The sequence below is a fragment of the Grampus griseus genome (genome assembly GCF_964374135.1).
Source record: "Grampus griseus genome assembly, chromosome: 14".
In the NCBI taxonomy this organism is placed as follows: domain Eukaryota; kingdom Metazoa; phylum Chordata; class Mammalia; order Artiodactyla; family Delphinidae; genus Grampus; species Grampus griseus.
The window spans coordinates 83,486,129-83,507,532 of NC_139008.1; the positions used below are offsets into that span (position 1 = coordinate 83,486,129).

A 21,404-nucleotide genomic window follows, 5' to 3' on the forward strand; every position below is an offset into this window, starting at 1 on the left:
TTACTGATATTAGGAACGCCTTGGCGCCAGGCACTGTGCTATGCTCTTTAAAGCACTAACTCAACTCTCCCGACATCCCGACAAAGCCGGCAAGGCGGAGGTCAGGTGGCTGAGCCGAGCTGCTCCCGCTGGTAGCGGGCAGTGCTGGGATCCAAACCTCGCCCACCGCCTCCAGAAGCATTCGGGCTCAAGCCGACCCCGGCAGGCTCTGTGGCCCCCAGTCGGGCCTCTGGCACAGTCCATGTGAGCACCAGGAAGCAGATGGGGGGACATCCACCTGCTCCCCATTCAAGTCGGGAGTCCTGGGGAGGGGTGCAAGCAGCCAAGGTCAACTTGGATAAATGTGACCCAGACGGGCCCCTGCCTAAAACCCCCCTAGGAGGCCCTCTGTTCGAGGTCCCCACAACGTCTTCCCACCACTGCCCACCCCCCAGCCCTCCGTCGAGCCCTAGCCCGGGGAGTCTCCACCCACAGTGCTTAGGAAAATACCAGTCACTGCTTGGGAGGCCCCACCGCAGACCCCAGAATCACTTCCATCCTTGTCACCTGACTACCCCCAACTTGTGCACCTGGAGGTCACCTCCTCCTCCAGGGAGGCCTCCAGGAACCTCCCACCTGCCGGATGCGCCTCCCACAGCATCTCAGCTCCTGTATCAGCCTGGCCCTGCTGTGAGGAACCCGGAGGCCAGCTGGCTGCACTACACCTGCCCACAGGCTGTGTCTTAACTCACCTTGTTCTCTTATTCAGTGAATGGCCCTGAGGCCTTTCCAGGTGCCAGTGCCCACAGGGCTGCTCCTGGCAGCTCCTTCTCTCACCCCCGCTCCACTTCCCGACACCTCCTTCTCTTTCTAAAAGCTTCCTTGGAGAGTTCGTCCAGCTGCCCATGGCTTCCCCATCTAGACCAGGGGTCCGCAAACTGGCTCCATCAAGGGCCAGACAGTCCGTCACACCACCAAGAAGGCTGCTGCAGGGCCACTGCAGCCACAGAAGAGACCGTGGGGATGAGCCCAGAAACCTGACTCACAGAGTGGGCACCCGGCCCTGGTCTATCTGGACCTGGCTGACTCCCGCCCTGCCTTCAGCTGCAGACGCCGAGCCACAGTCTGTACCCCTGCAGTATTTTCCAGCTTCTCTGGCAGCAGCATCAGGTGGGGAAGTGAGGTCCCAGGGCCACAGGGCTTTACCTGCACCTGAGCCCCACCCTCTGACAGATGAGGAAATGAACTCCCAGAGGTTCACCCTGAAAAGGGGCCACGGCAGGACAGCCATGCCAGGGGTGGGCCCAGCGCCAAGCAGACGGCGGCTGCGTTTGGGTCTCTCTGGGAGGTCATGGGCCCTCGAGACTCCTCAGACACGCCCTGTCTGGCAGGGGCCCCAGGGGAGCCGCCACACGTACTTCAGGTCTAACAAGCCTCCATGTTTACCCAGCTGGGCATCCCCGGGGGCCTGTGCAGGTGGCTGGTAGAAGTCGGCCGGGGGCAGGGGGGCAGGGGAGACTTTCTTTTAACCTCAGATGTTCAGGAACCAGAACCCGAATCTTGACCTCCACCTGGGCACGAAGTCCCAGTGCTGCCTACAGGGCTGTCCCCGCTATGGTGGCACGGGTCCCTCACGCTGGAACCTCTGCCATCTCCCCAGCTCCCTCAGCTAACTTCACCCTCCCTGTGACCATGCAGGGTAGGAAGGAGAAAGGCTCGCTCCACCCATTTTACGGACGCACACACTGAGGCTCAGAGGGGGTAGGATGCCCCACCCTGGAGCACGGCTACCAGGCTGACGTCTTCTCATTTGTCCAAAGCTTGCCCCAGCATCCGAGATGGGACAAAACGGGTCATGGGCTCTTCAAGCTGTCGCTTAGAAGCTGTGTGGCCCTAGGCAAATGTTCCCACCTCTCTGAGCCCCCGTTTCTCCTCTGTAAAATGTGGGAGGGATTACTGAGCGCGGACGTGGCAGTGCAGCTGGTGGCACTGTCACTCAGGCAACAGCGACAGCAAATAAACACGCAGGTAAGCCCTGCAGGGAGCTGCCGAGCGTCCTCCGGACAGACCGGCCTCGGGTTTGGGGCGCCCAGTGCTCCCGTCAGAGGGACCAGAGCGGATGCGCCTTGCCCTGGCAACCTGGTGACATACTGAGGCCTGACGCAAGCGGAGATGCCCAAATTTGCCAGGGACAGGCCTGCCAGCCTGACTCAGCTCAGTCCCACAGACTCTGGGCACCAGCGCCGGCCCCAGGCGTCCCCCAGAGCCGGGAGGCCATGCCCGCTGCCGCTTCCCCCCAGCGCCCGGTGAACACGGGCTCAGAGATGTGCTCCCTGCACAGCCCCGGGGCCGCCCACGGGCCCCCCTCTCCGTGTCGTCTGCAGCCCGTCCCTCAGACAGCTACTTCTGTCCAGGTTGTTAAATTACACCTGACAGGCGTGGAGATGGAAACTGTTTAGTGATGGACTCTACACCGCCCCCTGGTCCATCTGCTGAGGAACACGGAGCGGCGGGCAGGGGTGGCACCGAAGGTGCAGGTGAATGAGGGGAACGTGGGTGCTCAGGTCTGGACGAGGGCGAGTTCCCAAACCGCTGGGAGCTGCTCCACCTGCCCCAGTTTGTGGAGTTTTGTGGGGATATTCCTGGGTTTCCAGAATGCCCAACAGGGCACACAGTTCTAGTAACATATCAAACTGCAGTTCTGTAGGGACAGCAAGGACCGTGCCGCGTTTGTCCTTCTCACCCTTCCTGCACTCACCCACTCTGCACCCCACCCTTGTTTCTCCCTCCAGAGCTCGGCTTCAGGGGCTCACCTCGACTGTCCTGGGTAAACCAGCCTCTGGGATTCCCGGTGACTCCTTTCAGCTTCCTTCGGAGCAGCCGGCGCTCCTGTCTGTCTACATCCGGCCCATCAGGCAGCACCCCCCCGCGACCTGCTCGAAGCTGTCTCCCCCCAATGCCTGGGAAGGCTCTAGACACACAGAGGGTGCTCAGTAAATGTCTGTCCGACGGATGGATGGACGGATGGATCTGGGGACCAAAGCCCCACTGCATGGACTGGTCCACGGGCTCCCTTCCATCTGGGTCACTGACTATACCCAGAAGCCCCTCCCAGCCCCCCCAGACTGTCTCCCTACCGTCAGCTCCTGTGAGCACCCGACCCTGACCCCACAGGCACTTGATGAGGGGCGTCCACGGGCCCCCGGAAGCTCAGGGAGGGCAGGCACTCACCGAGGACAGGGCGTCTTCCCTCCTCCTGCCCTGGCTGTGCCGACCAATGAAGGAGCGCGCGGACAGTTTGTAATGGCTCAGCAGACACGTGATCACCACCACCATCACCATCACCACCACCACGATGACGGTGATCTCAACGAACTCCAGCTCCGCTGCAGGACCAAGGGGACACGTGAGACCTCAGGGACGCTGGTGCGGGCAGAGGCTCGGGGCGTCTGAGCACCCACACACCCCAACACACATGCACACCTAATATGCAAAAGCGTCAGCACCCCTACACACCCACACACACGCCAACACAAACGAACACAGATAACACAGCCACGTACAGACACATCTATCACACACGCGAGACGCACGAAGACATACCACCCTCCACGGGACAGAGCGTGTGCGGGCCACCGCCGGGAAGAGGCCTCAGAGAAACCCCATTCCGGGCGGCTGCAAACACTGCAGCTCTCATTTCTTTTTTTCGGGTTTGTTTTGTTTTTCCCCCAGAAGGCGGAAAAACCCTCAAGTGCTGGAAAAGGAAGGAGGTTATTTTGATCCTGCCGGAGTCGGGCGGTTTCTGCTGACTCGAGCGGGTCCGTGTCGGGCGGCGCGGCAGCTGGCCGTGCCCGGTGCCAGCAGAGTCCCCAGCAGCGGCGGGCGAGATGCCGGGGACCTGGGGAGGGACAGGGCGGCAGAGGGGGCGCAGCCGGCCTCCGCCAGCCTGAGGCCGCCCACGGACGATCCCAGAGGGCAGGCAGGAAGGCCCCCCTCCCCCGCTAACAAGCAATTGGTGGAGGGCTCCCCAGGGCCACAGGTTCAAGCTCAGGGCCACTGACTCAGCTCTTCTTCCCCCCAGAGAGACGCAAGGAAGCTGGGGTGCGGGGGGCGGGCCGCAGGTGGGGACTGTGTCGCTCGCGGGTCACTCAAGTGGGGCCCCGCCAAACCCGGCGAGGGCCCGCCCTCCTGCCGCCAGCCTCGGTGTCCCGTGGGAGATCAGGGCATCCCGGTGGGCGTCCCTGCTGGTACAGCCGCGGAAGCTCCTCCACGCGCAGCCTGCCCGCACGTCCTCTCCGAAGCCCCGGCCACCCCTTCTCCCCCACCCAGGGCTCTGCAGGACGCCCACCTTCCTCTACCACGCCAAGCCTTTGCCCAGCTGTGCCAATGTCTGCCTGAGGCCGTCAGTGAGTCGGGTTAGTCTAACCCTCAGGGGACACGTGGCAATGTCTGGGGATACTAGTGGCTTGTCACAACTGGGGGCGCTTCTGGAACCTTAATATCCTACAGGGCACAGGGCACCCCGGACACAGTGTGCCGGGGCTGAGGAGCTCCGTTCAGGGCTGAGCGTACACACGGGTACTTTTTATCATCCCATCTTGCAGGTGAGGAGACCCCGGTTCAGGCCTAGTGACAGACTCGTGTAGCCCCAGGGCCCAGCGCTGGTGCCCCCCCCCCCGCCCCCGCTCGACCACCCGCTGGACGGCTGCCTCTGCACCCGGGAATTCGGTCTGGAGCCCGGGCCCTGGCTCCGGCCTGTGTGGAGCTGCAGCCCTCCCTCGCCTTGGGGGGCCCAGGAAGGAGAGTGAAGTAGCCAGGGACTTTGGTGAGACCTTCCCGAGCCCCAGAAGGCCGTGCCCCGCCTAGCGGGGAATCGGACAAGCCTCAAACCCTCTGAGGGGCTTCTTCACTTTCCCGCCAGGAGGACGGCAGGGCCTGGGTTGGGCAAAGGCCAGGTCTCTGGCCTCAGCCCCGATCACTGCGGCCACACCTCTCGCCTCCCCAGACGGGCTGGTCCAGGGCCCGTCCGCTAGGGCCTGGGATGAAGCTGCCCATTCAGGAGACACAGAGGCTGGCTTTGTGCAACACCCACGGCCCACCCCAGAGAGGCCTGCACCCGCTCCCCCCAGGCCATGCACTCTTCACCCCGCCGGGGACCTGGGGGTGGGCACCTCTCTGCCCCTCCCCCCGCCCTCTCCAGGCGCCCTGCCCACCCGGGCCTACAGGAAAGGAGGTGTGCGCTGCTTCCGTCTCTGTCCCTGGCCCCGGCGGCCTGCAGGGCCCTGGCCAGGCCTCTGCCCTCCTCCTGGTGTTGTCCAGCGGCCAAGGCAACAAGGCCGGTAGGGCCTGAAAGAGAGCAGTGGACGAGGCCCCAGCAGGCCAAGCGGGTGTGAACAAACCTCACAGCTCTCCCGACCCCAAAAGGGCAGGAGGACCTGATTTCTGGGGGCCGGAAAGCGTCACCCCTAGGAAGGAGCCTAGGGCGCCGAAAGCGCCAATGTGACCACCCTGGTCCCTGGGCCACAGCCCTGTGCACATCCATGTGGGAGAAGAGAGGGGAAAACGCTCAGAAGAAGAGAAACCACGAATCATTTCTAGGCTCCATTCTGGAAGCCAAAGGCCTGGGGTCTTGGCCAGAGGAGGAGGGAGACTCCTGCGGGCTCCCGAGACCCTTGGGCAGGTCCCCAAGGGGACCCCCAGGCTGGCTCCAGGACCCTGACTCGCTGAATCCATCCCAGGTTCCCTGTGTGGAGGAGGAGGTGGTGCGAGGGCGACGTGCCCAGCACGGAGAGCACTCCTCAGGGTGACCACAGTTAGTGGGGGGCCCTGCAGCACTCCAGCCACGGCAAAACAAGGGCGGCCCGAACCCGTAAGCCTGAATAGAGAGGGTCGAGCAGGACCGAGCTGGGTATTCCGGGCCGTGCAGAGACACGGACTGAGGGGGGGGGGAGGGCGGGCACTGGGGGGTGCAGGAGAGGCCCCCCCGGCCGGCAGGTGATTCACCCCAACCCATGAGGCAGAGAACACCCTGGGCTGGGTGTTTTGACCTTGGCCACAGGGTGAGGGGGCTCTGGTCCCGCCGACAGCACCACAGTGAACTTTCACTTTCAGGGTGCTCCTTCCGGGAGACACTGCCTTGGGCGACAGGAACCCACCTTTCCGGGAAGTGTATCGGAAAGGACCTGCTGGGAACGGTGGCAAACTGGGGACCTGAGGGTGCTTGCATGCACAGTCCCCTGCCCCCACTCAAAGGAACGGAGCTGCAGGGCAGCCACCCTCACTACACAGGCTGTGCTGGGCCCCAAGCTCCACCTCGGCCCCCATTCTGCTTGATCGCATCTGCCTGGCCCCTGTGGGCAGCCTGGGTTTCAGCATTCGTACCCAACTCCTCAATCCTGCTCCCACAGCAGGCATCACTAATCGAGCAGGAGGTCCTCCTCACCAGGTCCACAGGGCACTCTAGACAGGCACTGCTAATTGAAAGCCCAGCAGGCCAAACAGGACAGCCCCCAGGCAGGCTGGCCCAGTGCAGCCACACCTCCCCATCTCCCCAGAACTGCCTGGGCCTTAACGCCGGCAACACATTCTAGAGTTTTGAAAGCACCCAGCAGGCCAAAGCCTGCAGGATGGGCAGCTTCGGGAGTTCCAGCCAAAAGAGGAGCCCCCAAGATGTGGAGCCACACCGATCCTGCTGGACATGCGGCCGAGTGCCCAGCACAGTGGTGGAAGGCGTGGGTCCAACCACTGCCCCCCACTCAGCTCAAGTCTCCTGTGGCCATGGGACTCACAGCAAAGCCTGGTCACAGACAAAGGGAGACTAGAGCAAGAGGAGATGGCAGGCTGGTCCACAGCCCAAGCTCCCCGTTGTCGTGGCGACTACTCACTGGGACTACGGTCAGGATGATAACATGTACAACACACGCACGGCCCTGCTTTGAGCCCGCCTCCCCCGAGTCTGTGAGGCACCAGCCATCACCACTGCCATTTTACAGATGGGCAAACCGAGGCATAGGGAGAAATTGCTCTAGATCAAAGGGCAGGGCCGGTCCCGAACCCAGAGCCTCCCTCAGGGAGCGAGAAGGGGAAACTGCTAAATTCTCCCAGCGTTCCCAAAGTGTCCGTTCGTTTCCCCTTCCCACGCCGGGAATACCTTGGAGGATGCCCAGTCCCGTCTCCCTGCATGTACCAGCTACCAGCTGTGTGACCCTGGGCACAGGCACCCCTGTGAGGTCCCCGGGGGATGAAATAATAGATGTCAAGAGCTCAGGACGGGGCAGAAAACAGCACGTGATCCTGTCACAATTCCCAACATGCCTTTGGGGACAACAGGCGCCCCTCACCCAGGCCGATGCCCTGGAAACGCTGAGCATGCCTCACGGGCCTCTGCCCCAGGGTCAGTCCAGAAAGGTCACCCAGGGTGGCGGCTGGACTTCTGGGCACTGGTCTCTGCTCCAAGGACAGGAACCTTTGGGGAGGAAACATCACATTTCCCTCATCCTGTTCTGGGCGTCAAGTCCGCTCGCTGTTGAGGGGTGGGGGTGGGGGAGAGGTCCTGCCACTTTTCTTCATAATCTCCCCCTTGGGATGGGTGATGGATGTGGCAGGCTCTTGGGGGTGGCCAAGCCCATCTTCCACATGCAAAGTAAGGTCATTCTAATTTGAGTGTCTTCTTTCCTTGTGAATAATTTCAAATTAACAGGTTCGTCCGCCTCATTGGAGCGGCCTGACCCTCCTTTTGTCTCCTCCTCCAGAGACAGACGCAGTCACGTCGAGACGCGTGCACGGGCATCTCTGATCCTCTCCCAGCCCCTCTGACATTACTGAGAGAGGCAGCGTCGCGGAGAGGTCCCTCAAGGCCAGGCACAGCCCAAATCCGTACAGGCATCGTCTTACTGAACCGTCACCAGCATTCCGTGAAGTAGATACTAACATGACCACCGCCGCCAACTTTACAGATGGGGAAACTGAGGCTGGGAGAGGGGAGGTGACTGGCCAAAGGCCACACAGCCCAAGAGAGCCCAGACCCCCCCCAAGCCCATACTTTCAGGGCCAGGTTAGGCTGATGTCCCACACCCAGCGGTCCTGGGTGCCGTGGCCCCAGAGTGTCGGGAACAGTGTGGGTTCAAGCCAGGCGCTTGTGTGGAGTGGGCTTGGTCGCCAGGCTGGTTCAGGACCGCTGGAGCATCGCCTGTCATGTGTCCTCGAACCCAGTATCTTGGCCAGCAGTAACCACCTCCCCACCAGCATGGAGGAAAGTCACAGGATGGTTAGAAGGACCTCGTGCCAGGCACTCAGGGCAGCTCTGGGCACCTCCCGCGAAACTGCAGAAAGATACTCACAGCTGCGTTCTCCTCTGCTGCTACCTGAGTGCCAGGCACCCGCCCAGAACAGGACCTTCCCTCTTCATTCCCACAAACCCCCAGGGGCAGCAACGTCGGTCAGACTAAGAGTCAGAAGAGAACAGTCCTGACTCCGAGGCTTCCTCCTCCGGCACCTGGGGGAGCCAGGACGCGCTCTCAGAATGAGATTTTTAAAATAAAATTAAACTGAATAAAAATTCAAGTCAGGCTTTGAAAGGAAGCCAACCGTATCAAAATAGTTCTCAAACTCTCAACCAGACTTGCGACATAGGAAGAATACACAGGTCACACGTGTGGCCCGGGGATACTATCACAGTAAATATAACCCGGCCGGTTTCGACGCGACAGGCAGCCTGTGGCTTCCACCGGCGACCACATCGCAGGTGCTGTTGACGCCCTGCGGTTTGGTGTCCATGTTCCTGTTCGGGCTGGTTAAGGTAAAGATGCAGTTCTTTTGCGTCCAAGCTTATGGTCCCCTGTTCTTGGTGATGGAGCCACAACGTGAACCAAACGCAGGAACCTTGGTTCAAACCCCTGTCCGGCCACTTCCCAGCTGTAAATGGGGCTGGTGTAGAATTCACCATGCGACGTGGGCACGACTGTCACTGGGCTCTCAGTTAATAATCGGAGCGGCAGCCCGGCGCTGGGGCTCTTTTCTCCTTCCTTGGCTGGAGAGCTGGGCCGGAGTCCACCCAACTCCTGCCAGCCCACAGGAGGTCTCCAGACCAGACGGCTCTCCCCCCTCCCCCGCCGCCTGCCCCCATCGCGTCTGCTCCGGGCGGCGGGGCAGCCAGCGTGCTTCCTGGTTAACAAGCAGCCCGTGCAGGCAGCCCTGTCTGGCCTCCCGGCCGTACGCCGAGGAATTAGGAATTGGCACTGTCTGAAATTTATGAAAATCTAATCTCGTTAGGCCTGCCTGGATGCGACGGGGCCGGGCCGGGGCGGGCCTCATTGTCATTCAGTGGAGCCCTAGCCTGCCTGGGGTTCCTGCCACTTCATTTGCTGCCCCTCCTCCACCACTGCATTTGAATAAGAGCCCAGCTCCTTCCCCCCCTGGAATTTCAAATAAAATTGAACCAGACGTCAAAGGAATAACTTTCTGATCGCTCCTGGTGCTATTTCAAGCACCCCTGACGCACCTTTCTTTCTTAGGGTAAGACCATTTGTAAGTAAAAAATGGGTCTTTCTCTTAAGGTTTGGGAGGTGGGCAGCAAATCTAGGCCAGTTTTCTCTTTTTTAAAGACAGACCACATCGCTTACCCAAGCACCTACTCTGTGCCAAGCACACGGCTGGGCTCCGGGCACCTCATACCAGAACACATAACCGTGAGATACTATCCACTGTTGTCTGGTGTTGCGGGTTAGGGGCAAACAAGTTCTAGGCTGGCTGGGGCGGGGGGATCCGGCCTTGCACAGGGGCCTGGGGCTCCCCGCATTGCTGTTCGTGGAAGAATTTAGGGTACAGACTCAGAACACGAGGTCTGCCCCCAAGATTCCTGGGTTCGCATTCCAACTTTACCACTTAAACTGTGACCTTCAGTATATCACTAGTGTCCTCATCTGGGGGGGGGAAGAGGGATCACCCAGTCCCCACTTCACATGGCTGTGTGAAGTGAGTTAACTGGAGCCACGGACTCAGGATGACAGCACCTCTGCAGGGAGACCACCTGGGAAGCCTCATTACAGGAACCAAGAACTCCAGGCCCTGGGCCACACCTATCCCCTAGCAGACCTGAGCTGTGGAATCCACAGTAGCTGGAGAAGGCCCATCCAAGTGGGCCCCTCTGCCAGTGCGGTAGCTGATGGACGGTGCAAGCTGGGGGCATCTCTGCAGAGCAAAATAACAATCTCTCAGAACTTCCAAGAGACAACTTTGACCAGGCAAATCACTTCCTGGGTATTTATCTCCACGTGCATTTCTCCCGGGACCCTCTCCCTTTCGCTCTCTCTGCTCTAATAAGAGTTCTGTTCTGTGTTCTGTAAAAGGTCCCAACACAGCCCACCTGAGGGCCTTTGCACGTGCCTCTCCCTCTTCCTGGAATGATCCTTCCCCACATCCACGTGCTCGCTCCCTCCTTACCTTCTGGTCTCTGTTCCAACGTCACTTCCTCAGGAAGCATCCCTGAGCATCCTGTCTGAACCAGTGCCTGCCCCAGTCCCCAGGACCCCGTGTCCCGTGCGGGCTTCACTCTCCTCTGCAGCTGTAATCAGAGGCCACATGCGGCCTGTCTAACGGCTTGTTTCCTGCCTCTCCCTCCTCGAATGCCAGTGTCCAGCGACCCTGTGAGCATTCTGTGTCCCCAGCACCTTTCCCAGAGCAGACGCACAATACATGTGTGGAATAAAGGACCGCAGGGCTCTCAGGTAAACAGAGGAGGGTCAGGAAGGCCCACGGCGGGTGTGCGCGAGAAGGGAGAATGACTGGGAATCACGTAAACGTCCCTCCAAGGGGTCGACGCGACCAGGAAGGCACGGCCGGCAGGTCTGTGGGCGCTGACACGGAAAGATGCCCCGTGAGAAAGAGGAGAAGCCACCAGGTAGGACGAGCCCATCTTTGTTTAGAAAAGCACAAACGTGTGTATTTTAAAACAAAAGCGAATCTTGCGATAAATACATATGCCCGTGACTACATGCGTCTACGCAGACCAGGGGACAGGTGTGGTTACCCTGGTGGGTGCCCAAGAGGGGACGGCCCCTTCCTTGTAACACACGCTCCTGCACACTCAGCACTGTTGAGCGTGTGTAACTACATTCATAATAAAAGAGAAAAACAAAGATGTAAGAAGCACCTGTCAGTATCCAAACAGGCAGCCTCTCCCCGTAATGGGGCTTCCCAGGTGTCTCCGGGCAGAGGTGCCGTCATCCTGGGTCTGGCAGCAGGTCTGGGTCAAGTCTCTCAGCCTGGGATTGAGGGCAGTGGAGCCCAGGCATCGGGTAGCCTCTGACTGTTCCTGGGAGATTAGGTGCGGCACTGACATTGCCCTTGGTGGGGCACGGAAGGGCCTGATGGCCCCTCCAGGTGGCCCCGGCTGAGGAGCCCAAGATGATACCCAGGTGCCAGGTGGTCATCTAGTCCCCGGGCCTGGCCTCCCCTCGCCTGGAGAGGGGAGACACGTGTGGATGAATGCACAGCTTGCCCCGTGAGACTGTGGCTCCCTGTCTCTCCCCAACACTGGCTGGACTGACGGCCTCCCCAGGGATGCAGTGTGTGGTGCTGTAGAGCGAATGGGACGACAGGGGATGGTCCACGCTCACACCTGAGCCACACCCTCTGCCCGACCACTTCCAGCCTTTCCTCGCCCAGCTGACCCCTTCCCCCACTTCCCTCTCCCCCCCGGATTGCACCCGCGCACACGTGCATGCATGAACACACACACATGCACACGCACGCACACACACGCACGCACACACGCACGTACTTCCCTGCTGGGCTTGCCCCCCACGCCCCCCTGAGCTCCCAAGCATGTGGGCATCGGTCTCTCAGCTCTTACACTCATCTAGTCTAGAGCATCACGGGATGGCAGCACCGGAAGCAGCTCTACAGCCCCCCACAGCTGCAGCCTAACAGAAGGTCCACTCTAGTCTGTCCCAGTGGCGGTGGAAGCATCCGGAAGCCCAGGGGACCCTACAGTCAAGGTTCATTAATTAGACAATAAATACAGGGCCAGGTTTAAAGGGTGTTGATGGTAAATCATTAGCCCCACATATCCTGCTTATGTGTGCGTCTCCTTTTAACTAGTAAGATACCTTGTCCCGGTTACAGGCGAACTGCCTTCTTGTACCCGAGTGGCAGAAGTGTGCGGGGCCTCACCCCACACATCCCGAGGTCGCCTTTTGGGTGGTGGCCTGGGAAGGAGCTGCAGCTGGGCAATGGGTGAGCCCCGGGTCTCAAAGTGCGTGTGGGAACGGGGTGGGGAAATCAACTCCAGGGAGAGCAGAAGGTCTTTATAATCATTTCAGAACCTCACGATTAAATGCTCCTTCAATAAGAAAAGACAAAGCAGTGCCTTTTACCTTTCTTGCTATTATCCGCATGGAAAGAACTAATGGGACTTGCTTTTTTCTGTTGTCACTGACGTCGAACGTCTTTAAACACCCACTGTCAGCAAAACAGCAATCACCGTTGGAGAGTTATTGGCAGGATGGAGTGAATTTGCGGTGAGAGAGCCCTTTCTGTCAATGGACAAGGAGGTGCAGTGGAAGGCGATTGGAAATAAATGAAATGTGTTTTGTTAATTGAGGAGAGGAGGCATGGGTGAGTGAGCTGTCTGTGGTGGCAATGTCAACGGTCATAATCACTTCGGAGGGCACCATGGCAGTACGTACCAAAACCTGAAATGCATACTACCTTTCCACCCAGCAATTTTAACTTCTGGGATTGTATCCAACAGAAAAATTCGCAGAAGGAGCTGAGAGCATATACGTATAAGGACACCTCTGCAGGGTTTCTGGTAAACGTGAACAACCAGAGACCGTCCAAATCCCACTAGACAAACCCTGGTGTGTGTATAAATATATCTATCTATCTATCTCACTATCGAATACAATGGGGCCACTAGAAAGGTACATAAGTCTATAGTGGGGTTTCCCAACCTTGATACTACTGCTGTTTTGAGCTGGATACCTCTCTGCGGTGTGCTCTGTGCATTGTAGGATATCTAGCCACACCCCTGGCCTCTACGCACTAGATACCAGGAGCACCATCACTGCCAAGTTGTGACAACCAAAAACGTCTGCAGACATCGCCCAAGGTCCCCTGCGGGGCAGAATCACCCCTGGCTGAGAACGGCTGATCTATAGATCGGATGGTGGCTGGCTGTTTGCAATTCCTGCTGAGCAGAAATAATGAAACTGGAACAGTATATATAATATGGACCCATTTTTATAGCAAAAATGAGGATAAAAATCAAATTGTTCGTGATGCCACTTCTGCAAGAGGGAGTCTATCCTTTTTGCTTTTTGTGTGCCTATATTGCTTGTATCTTTATAACAAGCATTGACAACTTTAATTTAATCAATCTTAATTAACATACCAAAGAGACTCAGGCGCGTGTGTGCCTGTGCCTGTGTGTGTGTGTGTGTGTGTGTGTGTGTGTGTGTGTGTGTGAGTTTCAGCATGCGGTGACAATGCGACTCTCGCTTGCCCTCACCACTCAGGAGTCACCGTGTGCTCCTTGGAAACCAGCAGATGTTTCTCTCAATTACCAATTTTCAAGGGCCTGGTGTTTCCCAACATGAGCTCGGAGGGGCTTGGAGGGCAGCGCCAGGAGAGGGAAAGTGAATGCGGCTCCCTTTCCAGGCCTCTCAGACAAAGAGCTCAGCTCTGAATCGGCCCACAATGCGGCCGGTATTGAGCCGCTTCTCAATAGCTCCTCCATCAACCCGACCCCGTGCTGGAGGCTTCGGGGTCGGCGAGATCCGCTCCGTCAGGAGGGATCTCAGCGCTGGCCACGGGTGCCCCTTCCCTTAGGACCACGAAGGGCCCAGCCATTCTGGGTCTCAACCAGGGCAGCGGCAGGAGATGCAGTGATGGCCAAGGTCAGACGTCAGGAGAGGCTGGAGAAGCTATAAGAGCAGGACGGGGTCCCCTGAACCCTTGGGCTCCCAGGAACTGAATCTGATTCAGCAAACACCTAGAGTGGCCTCAGCAGGGGCCCTGGAGCTGGCCTGCCTAGATCCAAACCCCAGCTCTACCTACGGCCAAACGTGCGACCTGAGGACGTTATTTCATCTTCTGCGCCTCAGTTTCCGCATCTGGAGAGGCGGGGCACCAGGAGCGCCCAGCTTAAGTCACGCAGGTGGATGGGGCGGCTGAATCCGTATGAAGTGCCCGGAGCATGTTAAGTGGCCCATAAGCATCAGCTGTCATCCACAAGGGCTACTTGCTCGGCTCTCCGACTTTCATTGCTCATCGCCTCCCGATTGCCTACAAGATCCTCGCAGCCAACAGCATCCCTGCTGCCCCGTGAGCAGAATCTCCACTTCCCTTCTGCTGGGCCTTTGCCCAGGGTGGTCCACCTTCCTGGGATGCCCCCTCTCCTCTTCCTAATCAGGCTCTGAGCCCAGCTCCAACTACCTGACCCCCCGCGGTCACTTCCTTCTCTGGCTTTCTCTGGCAGTTTTAAGCTCTCCCATATCACTTGGTGGTTAATGTTGTAAATACCAACCAGGATATCCGCTATGAGTTCCAAGAAAATGTATGTGTCATGACTTAGCCTTCCCTTGGTCTGTGTCTTCTTGCCACTGTCAGTCTGTCCACACCATCAGGATGCTGTCTCCTTGTCCTGCAGCTTCCTCACAGCCAGCATAAGACTGGCAAGCAGGAGCCTTTCTGCCCAGTCTTTGCAAGGGGTGGGGGTGCGCACTCCTCTTCAACCCTCAAAGCCCACCTGTGGTTGTCCCAGAGCAACTTTTACATCCTATTATGGTGTCAAGCCTAGGCCATTGCCATGTGGGATTCCCAGCTCCAAGGAAGAGGGAATCCCTTTTTCTGGTTTCTCACTGGTGTCTGGCCCACCATGGTGCTCAGGCAGCAAAGAAACTTGTATTGGTCAATATATTGCCAAAAAGCAAGGAGCCTGGAACCTCCAGAGCAGTGCAGAGGCTTGAGGTGTAGACCTGGATGTGCCAGGCTCATAGCAAACCCTAAAGTGATAGCTACTACGGGGGCTGGTGCTAACAGATCAACTTACAAGGAGTGGCAGTTCTCACCTGCCTTCTCAAATCCTCTGTTTGGAGCAGAAGGGTACCTTGTGTTACGGACTGAATGTGTGTTCCCTCAAAAATAGTATGTTAAAGTCCTAACACCCCAAGTGTGGCTGTATTTGGGGATGGGGCCTCCGAAAAAGCAATTAAGGATAAATGGGGCCATAAGGGTGGGGCCCTGGTCCTATAGGATTAGTATTCTTATAAGACACACCAGTGGGGATTCCCTGGTGGTCCAGTGGTTAGGACTCAGAGCTTTCACTGCCGGGGCCTGGGTTCAATCCCTGGCCAGGGAACTAGGATCCTGCAAGCCGTGCAGTGTGGCCAAAAAAAAGAGACACCAGAGAGCTCACCTTCTCTCTCTGCACACACACACCAAGGAAAGGCCATGTGAGGACACAGCAAGAAGGTGGCCCGTCTACCAGCAAGGAGGGAAGCCCTCACCAGAACCCAATTTACTGGCACCTTGAACAGTAGGAGCTGATGCAGGGAAATCAACTACAAGCCGTGGAGGCAGGAAACCTGCCCTGGGTGGGGAGGTGGGGATGGGCCTATGGCGACACAAGTGCACCCACGGGGACAGAAGCACAGCCAGCAGCCTGCCCGCAATCTCCCAGGGCACATGTGGTTTTATTTTCCAGGAGGGACGTTCTCTTCTGTCATCTACATCCAGCCTCAGGGACTTTTCAGTCCCACTCATTCACTCCAGGGCGCACGTTCACTGTGCACCTCCTATGTGCCAGGCCCTGCACCAGGCCCCGGGGATTCAGAGCCAGGCCCCGGGAGCTGGGGATACCCAGGGTGGTAAGTAAATCCTGCTCTCTGTGGCAAAAGGATTCAAACCTGTGTGCTCAGAACCCTGGGTGGATTTATTTCTGGGACAGGAAATCAATGATCTGGATTCTCCCAAGGCCGTTCTAACAACACACGCATACAACAGGTGTGGCCCCCACTCCCCGTTTCCCGGGTCCAAGTTTTCACCTCATGGAGCTTTCCCAGCAGCTCCAGGTTTGGGCGGCGGGTTTAGTCTTATGGTCCCCCTATTACAGGGACAGGGAATCTGAGGCTCGGGGAGGGACACGCCCACACTCACACAGGTTTCCACGCGGGGCCTGGTGTCCTAACCGTCACCCTCTCCCGACAAGAAGCTCAACACGAAGCCACACCACAAACCACCGCCTCCCGGCAGCCCCAGGCTGAAGTGGTCCCTCACTCTCTCTCACCTCCTCTCGTCTTGTAGAAAGAGCGGCAGCCGGCAAAGGCCGAGTCCGTCAGGAGACAGACTGGGCTGCAAGGTGACACGCGTGCCAACGTGCTGGCCTGGGGACACAGGTGGTGCATCACCTCGATGTGGGCCTCGGGTCCCGAGGAAGAGCCCTGGCCCAGGAGTTTATTTACAGGTTTCAGTGGGCGGGGGCGTGGGCTCTAGGAAACAAGGCTGGACACACGGACAGTCAGCCACTGCATGGATTCCCTGGCTGGGCAGGGCCCACGGCCAGGAAGAGCTCGGGTGGGGGAAGTGACGTCACCACGGCAGGAACCCCCTTCCCCCAGCAGGTGGGAGCCCCAGCGTCTGTCTCTGCCTCTCTCCGAGGGCCTGAGAGTCTGGGTCTGTCTGAGGGCGTCTGTGTGTCTGTCTCGCATCGTTGACCATCTGCGTTCGTATGGCCTTCTCTCGGGCTGTTTGTCTTTCTGAGTATCTCCCGCGCGCGCGCGTGTGTGCGTGTGTGTATGTGCGTGTGTGTGTGTGTGTGCGCGTGTGTGACTGTGTGTGTGTGTGTGCGCGTGTGTGACTGTGTGTGTGTGCATGTGTGCGTGTGTGCGCGCGCGTGTGTGTGTGTGCGTGCGTGTGCGTGCGTGACAGTCTGGGGTCTAGATCTGTCCAGTCTTTCCCTGCGACTCTCATGCGTCCCTTCCTCTCTCCTTTTCAGGCAACAAGCAAAACAAATTCCCAGAGGGCAGTTACAAGCCTCCCAGACACCAGCTGCCTCTCCGGGTCCCCACGCCACGGGTGAGGCTATTCCAGCACTCGGTATCATTTCCTTTTGAACATCTTCCAGGAACAGAAAATTCCAAAGAATGGAAAGACCAAGGTTCCGAACAGCTGTTCTCTGAGGGAAGCAGAGCTTATGATGGGGACTGAGAGGGGGACATAGCAAAGCCGTGGGAGACAAGCGGCCCGGCTCTGGATTTGAGTCCAGGAGCTACCACTTCCCGTATGTGTGACCTTCGGTGGCTACTTGGCCCCCTTTGCTCTGTTTCCCCATCGTAAAGCATGGACCAGTAACGGTATCACCTCCCAGGACTGTGGAGGATGAACTGAGCTAGTAGATGTGTACTAGCTCTCCCAACACTAACAGGTACACAGCAAGTGCATAATAAATGGTGGGCGTCATTAGATTAAAAAGCAGGCAGCCGCACCTGACCAGGTGTGAGGGACACGAGAGCATCTGCACGTGTTCGTCAGCGATCCGGAGTGAACGATGCTGAGCAGGCGAGTTCAGTTTGTGGGATAACAACTGGCGTGGACAGAGGGAGGAGAGAAAAAGGCGAGAAGGACAGAGAAACCAGGAAAGTCACCAGGAGACAGACCCACAGGGGAGTCCAAAGTCCAGGTCCAGATGCTCGAGGGGGTGGCCGGCGGGGGTCCTCTTCCTGCCCTAACGGCTCATCAGATGCAGATCCAGCCACGGGGAGACTCTGCCCTGCGCTGTGCTCCAGAGGGAGCCCACCGCCCTCACGGGGAGCCTGCGGGGGTCTTCCCAGGCTGAGGTTGGAGGAGACTTGGGGGTCCTCCCTCAAGAGCAAAAGGTTTGCCTACGTGTTCTCTCTCATCTCCCTGCTTCCTCCGCTGCACGCTGACACCCCTCCCCAGTCCACCCTGTGCCCAGCAGGCAGAGCAGTCTTTAAACACCACCAATTGGATCCCTGACTCACGCTCAGATTAAAGCCCTGCAATGCCCACTCAACCTCATTCCTGTACCTCTGGTCTCCTTCCCGTGCTCACCACACTCCAGCCATGCTGGCCTTTTTCCTGTTCTCACCCCAGGACCTTTGCACGTGCAATTCTGTCCTGGGATGTTTCACGTTCCCACCTCAGGGAGGCCTCCCGGTCATCCTATCCCAAATGCACTCACCTCCCACCACCCTCTGCACCTCCTGATGGCCTGTCTTGGCCATGAGGGGCAACATAGTGCACAGTTAGGAGCCTGGATTATCCACTCTGTCCCATGGCTCTCTGTGGCTCTGTTTCTTTATCTGCATCTGCAGTGAGGGGCGTTGCAAAGGATAGCGCCCGCTCCCTGGCCGGCTTGAGGACTGTAAGAGTGGAGAGTGCGTGGCGTGGGGCACAGCACCGTGTAAGAGTAACTATATCTTCTTTACCGATTCGATGGTTGTTTATTGCTGATTTCACCTCAGCAGCAAGGAAGCTCCACGCGAAGGCCCTTGTTTACCTTGCTCTTGCTGAACCCCTGGAGGGCAACACCATGCTTGGCACCGTACGCTGCCCTCAATTAATATTTGAAGGAGGAAGGAATTCACGTCCAAGGTCCACTTGCTGGGACTCACATCTCTCCCCACAGGCCAGAGGATGGACGGGTGTTGCTGAAAAGTGGAGGGTCTTTCACAAAACGAAATATGCAACTACCATACGACCCAGGAATTACGCTCCTGGGCTTTTAGCCCAGAGAAACGAAAACTTATGTTCGCATAAAAACCTGGACGTGAAAGTTCACAGGGGCTTTATTCAAAACAGCCCCAAACTGGAAGCAGCCCAGATGCCCTTTGGCAGGTGAGTGGTCAAACGAACCAGGGGTACCTCCGTGGCCCAGAAACAATGGAAAGGAATGAACTACTGATACGCAAAACGACCTGCGAGGCTCTTCAGAGTCATACCAAGTGAAAAAAAGCCAATCTCAAAAGGTTACATACTGTACGATTCCAGTTATATAACAGTCTCAAAATGACAAAATTATAGAGATGAACAGATTACTGGTTGCCAGTGGTTCGTCTGATAAAACTGCATGGAACTAAGCATGCACACAGGTACACACAAACGCACGTGCACAAACACACTCGCTCAAATGAGTGCATGAGAATGGGGAAGATGGGAGCAAGGTCAATGGACGCTACTGAACGCCGATTCCTGGCTGGGATACTGCGCCATCGCCGCAGAAGCTGTTAGCACTGGGGGAAGCCGGAGGAAGTGTATAAGAGCTCTCCCTGTATCATTTCTTACGACTGCATGCGAATCTACGATTATCTCAAAATAAAAAGTTAGAAAAGTGAGGAGTATGGGGGGCCCTGTCTCTTGGGGCCCTACATCACCCTGGCAGAGGGCAATGCCAGCTGCTTCAAGCGATCCCTGGGGCACGCACGGCCCAGGTCTGGTGCTGGGAGGATGGCTTACTTCGGGGGGAGGGTAAGAGCCGAAACAGAAGCCCCCCCGCCCCCCTGTCCCGGCCTCGCTCCGTCTCCCGCTCACAGCATCTGTCATCTGTGCTGCAGCCAGCCAGACGAAACCATCCCTCGGCTGTCATCTCTCAACTTGCAGGTCTGGCTCCCAGGTTTGAAGATTAAATTCTAAACATGCCGTTTAAAATTTAGAAATGAAGAAAGAAGATTTTAAGTAACCTCTAAGCATTGTCCTACCCCCCCACCCCCCGCAGCAGAGAGCAAAGCACCTCCTACTTCTGTCCCAAAGGGAGAGAGAGCAGCTTGGGTTCCCCAAAGTATCACCACATCCCCAATACAACCCAATAGCCCCAAAACGACAGGTCAAAGCGTCAGGTATCCCCAAGGTAAAGCATCACTGTTAAGTATCAACGCGTCGCCGATGACAAAGTGACTGCAAACTGCTGCTGGTCGCCATCTCGGGCACAGAAGAGTCAGGAGCTGCAGGGATCTTCAAACAACACGGGCGTCTTGGGAGACACCTGAGTGTCCTCTCAAATACGGCTCACCTGTCTTCTCAGGAAACCTGACCGGAACCGGAATTGACCTGTGATGAGCGCTGGTCCCTCCGCATCTGGGGGTCCAGGCCAGCCCTGTGCTAGCTCAGGAGAAGCAATGCCTGCTCCCATGGGGCTCAAGTCGACTGGGGAGAGACCAAAGCTGAGCTATAAATATGCAAGTAAGCACCAACAGCTAAGGGTGTTTAGGAAGACAGCACAAGAGGGTGATGGGGGGAGTGCCCAGGAAGCGGGGAGGCTCCTTGGATGGGGAGTCAGGGACCCATCTTTGAGGAGGTGGCCTTCAAGCCAAGACCTGAAAGGTGAGGAGAGCTGGGGGAAGAACACTCCTGGCTTAATGAACGTCCAGTGCAAATGCCCTGAGGCAGGAACGTCTGCCACATTCAAGGGGAAGAAAGAAGACTGATGCCTCTGGGCCACGGAGTGAGGGCATGAAGTGGAGTGAGCTGCTCTGGGGCCGGCAAAGTACACGAGAGTCTCTGGGGTGCCTGGGTGTGTGCGTGCAAGCAGAAGCAGCACAGAAAGTGTGAGTTTCGAAACGATTCACTTTCCAGCGCGATTTTCCGAACACGGCCACACGTCAGAATCGCCGCGGAAGCTCCTTAAACGCAGCACACGGCCCCCACGTCCACGACCGAGTCGACATCTTCCAGTGCTGTGTTCAGGGACCTGCAGGATTTGGTGTGTCTTACAATCACCCTGCTGTGGATTAGTCGATTTCTATCAGGCTTCTCACTCCTTTAGTGGAGGATCCACTTGTTCAAATAAACTCTTACACTCAAGTCCCAGATGTAAAAGCAAATGCCGGAACTTAATATTTAAACTAATTAAGGTGAAAGGGAGAGGAAGGGGTGGACACCTGGGACCTTGAGTGGTTCAGAGAACCCTGAAGTGACTGGGGTCAGGAACGAAGCCGGACAGAAAACAGGCCTGCGGGATGCTGGGCCTCTGGGGAAGGCGGCAGCTTGGAAACCCCCAACATGGGTCAGAAACAAAAAGGACGGACCAGAGAGGGGAAGAGACCTGCTCAGAGTCACGGAGCGACCTGGGCAAGGCCGGAGGGGCCGGCGCCAGCCTCCCAATCCCTTGGATACCAGCTGCCCACACTGGCATTACCTGGTGGGGGTCAGCATGACGCACCAGGACCCTGCCTGCCTTTTCCAGGTGGCGTGGAGACTGCCTCGCGGTCACCGAAAGCCCCAGGTTGGATGAGTGAACGGGAGGCATGACTCCTGCCCATCAGCCACACCAGCTACGATGGCTGGGCTGGGCTGTGCTACAAGCTTTAAGTGCATTCTATCGTTCAAGGCTCCCAGCGGCCACTGACAGGATGTCCTGTCAGCGCCTAATCCGACAGATGAAGAGACAGACTGCCAGCCCGCCCACA

General features: G+C 57.8%; 1 protein-coding gene across 1 annotated transcript in view; it reads right to left on the reverse strand.

Annotated features, from left to right (window-relative positions):
- The window catches only part of PMEPA1 (prostate transmembrane protein, androgen induced 1), a gene marked incomplete at its 5' end in the record, with an annotated part of 57,670 nt that overhangs the window by 5,944 nt on the left and 30,322 nt on the right, over positions 1 to 21,404 (reverse strand). The window contains one exon of the mRNA XM_082670065.1: positions 3,211 to 3,365. Coding sequence (XP_082526191.1) covers positions 3,211 to 3,365 — 155 coding nt within the window. The remainder of the gene's footprint in view (positions 1 to 3,210; positions 3,366 to 21,404) is intronic.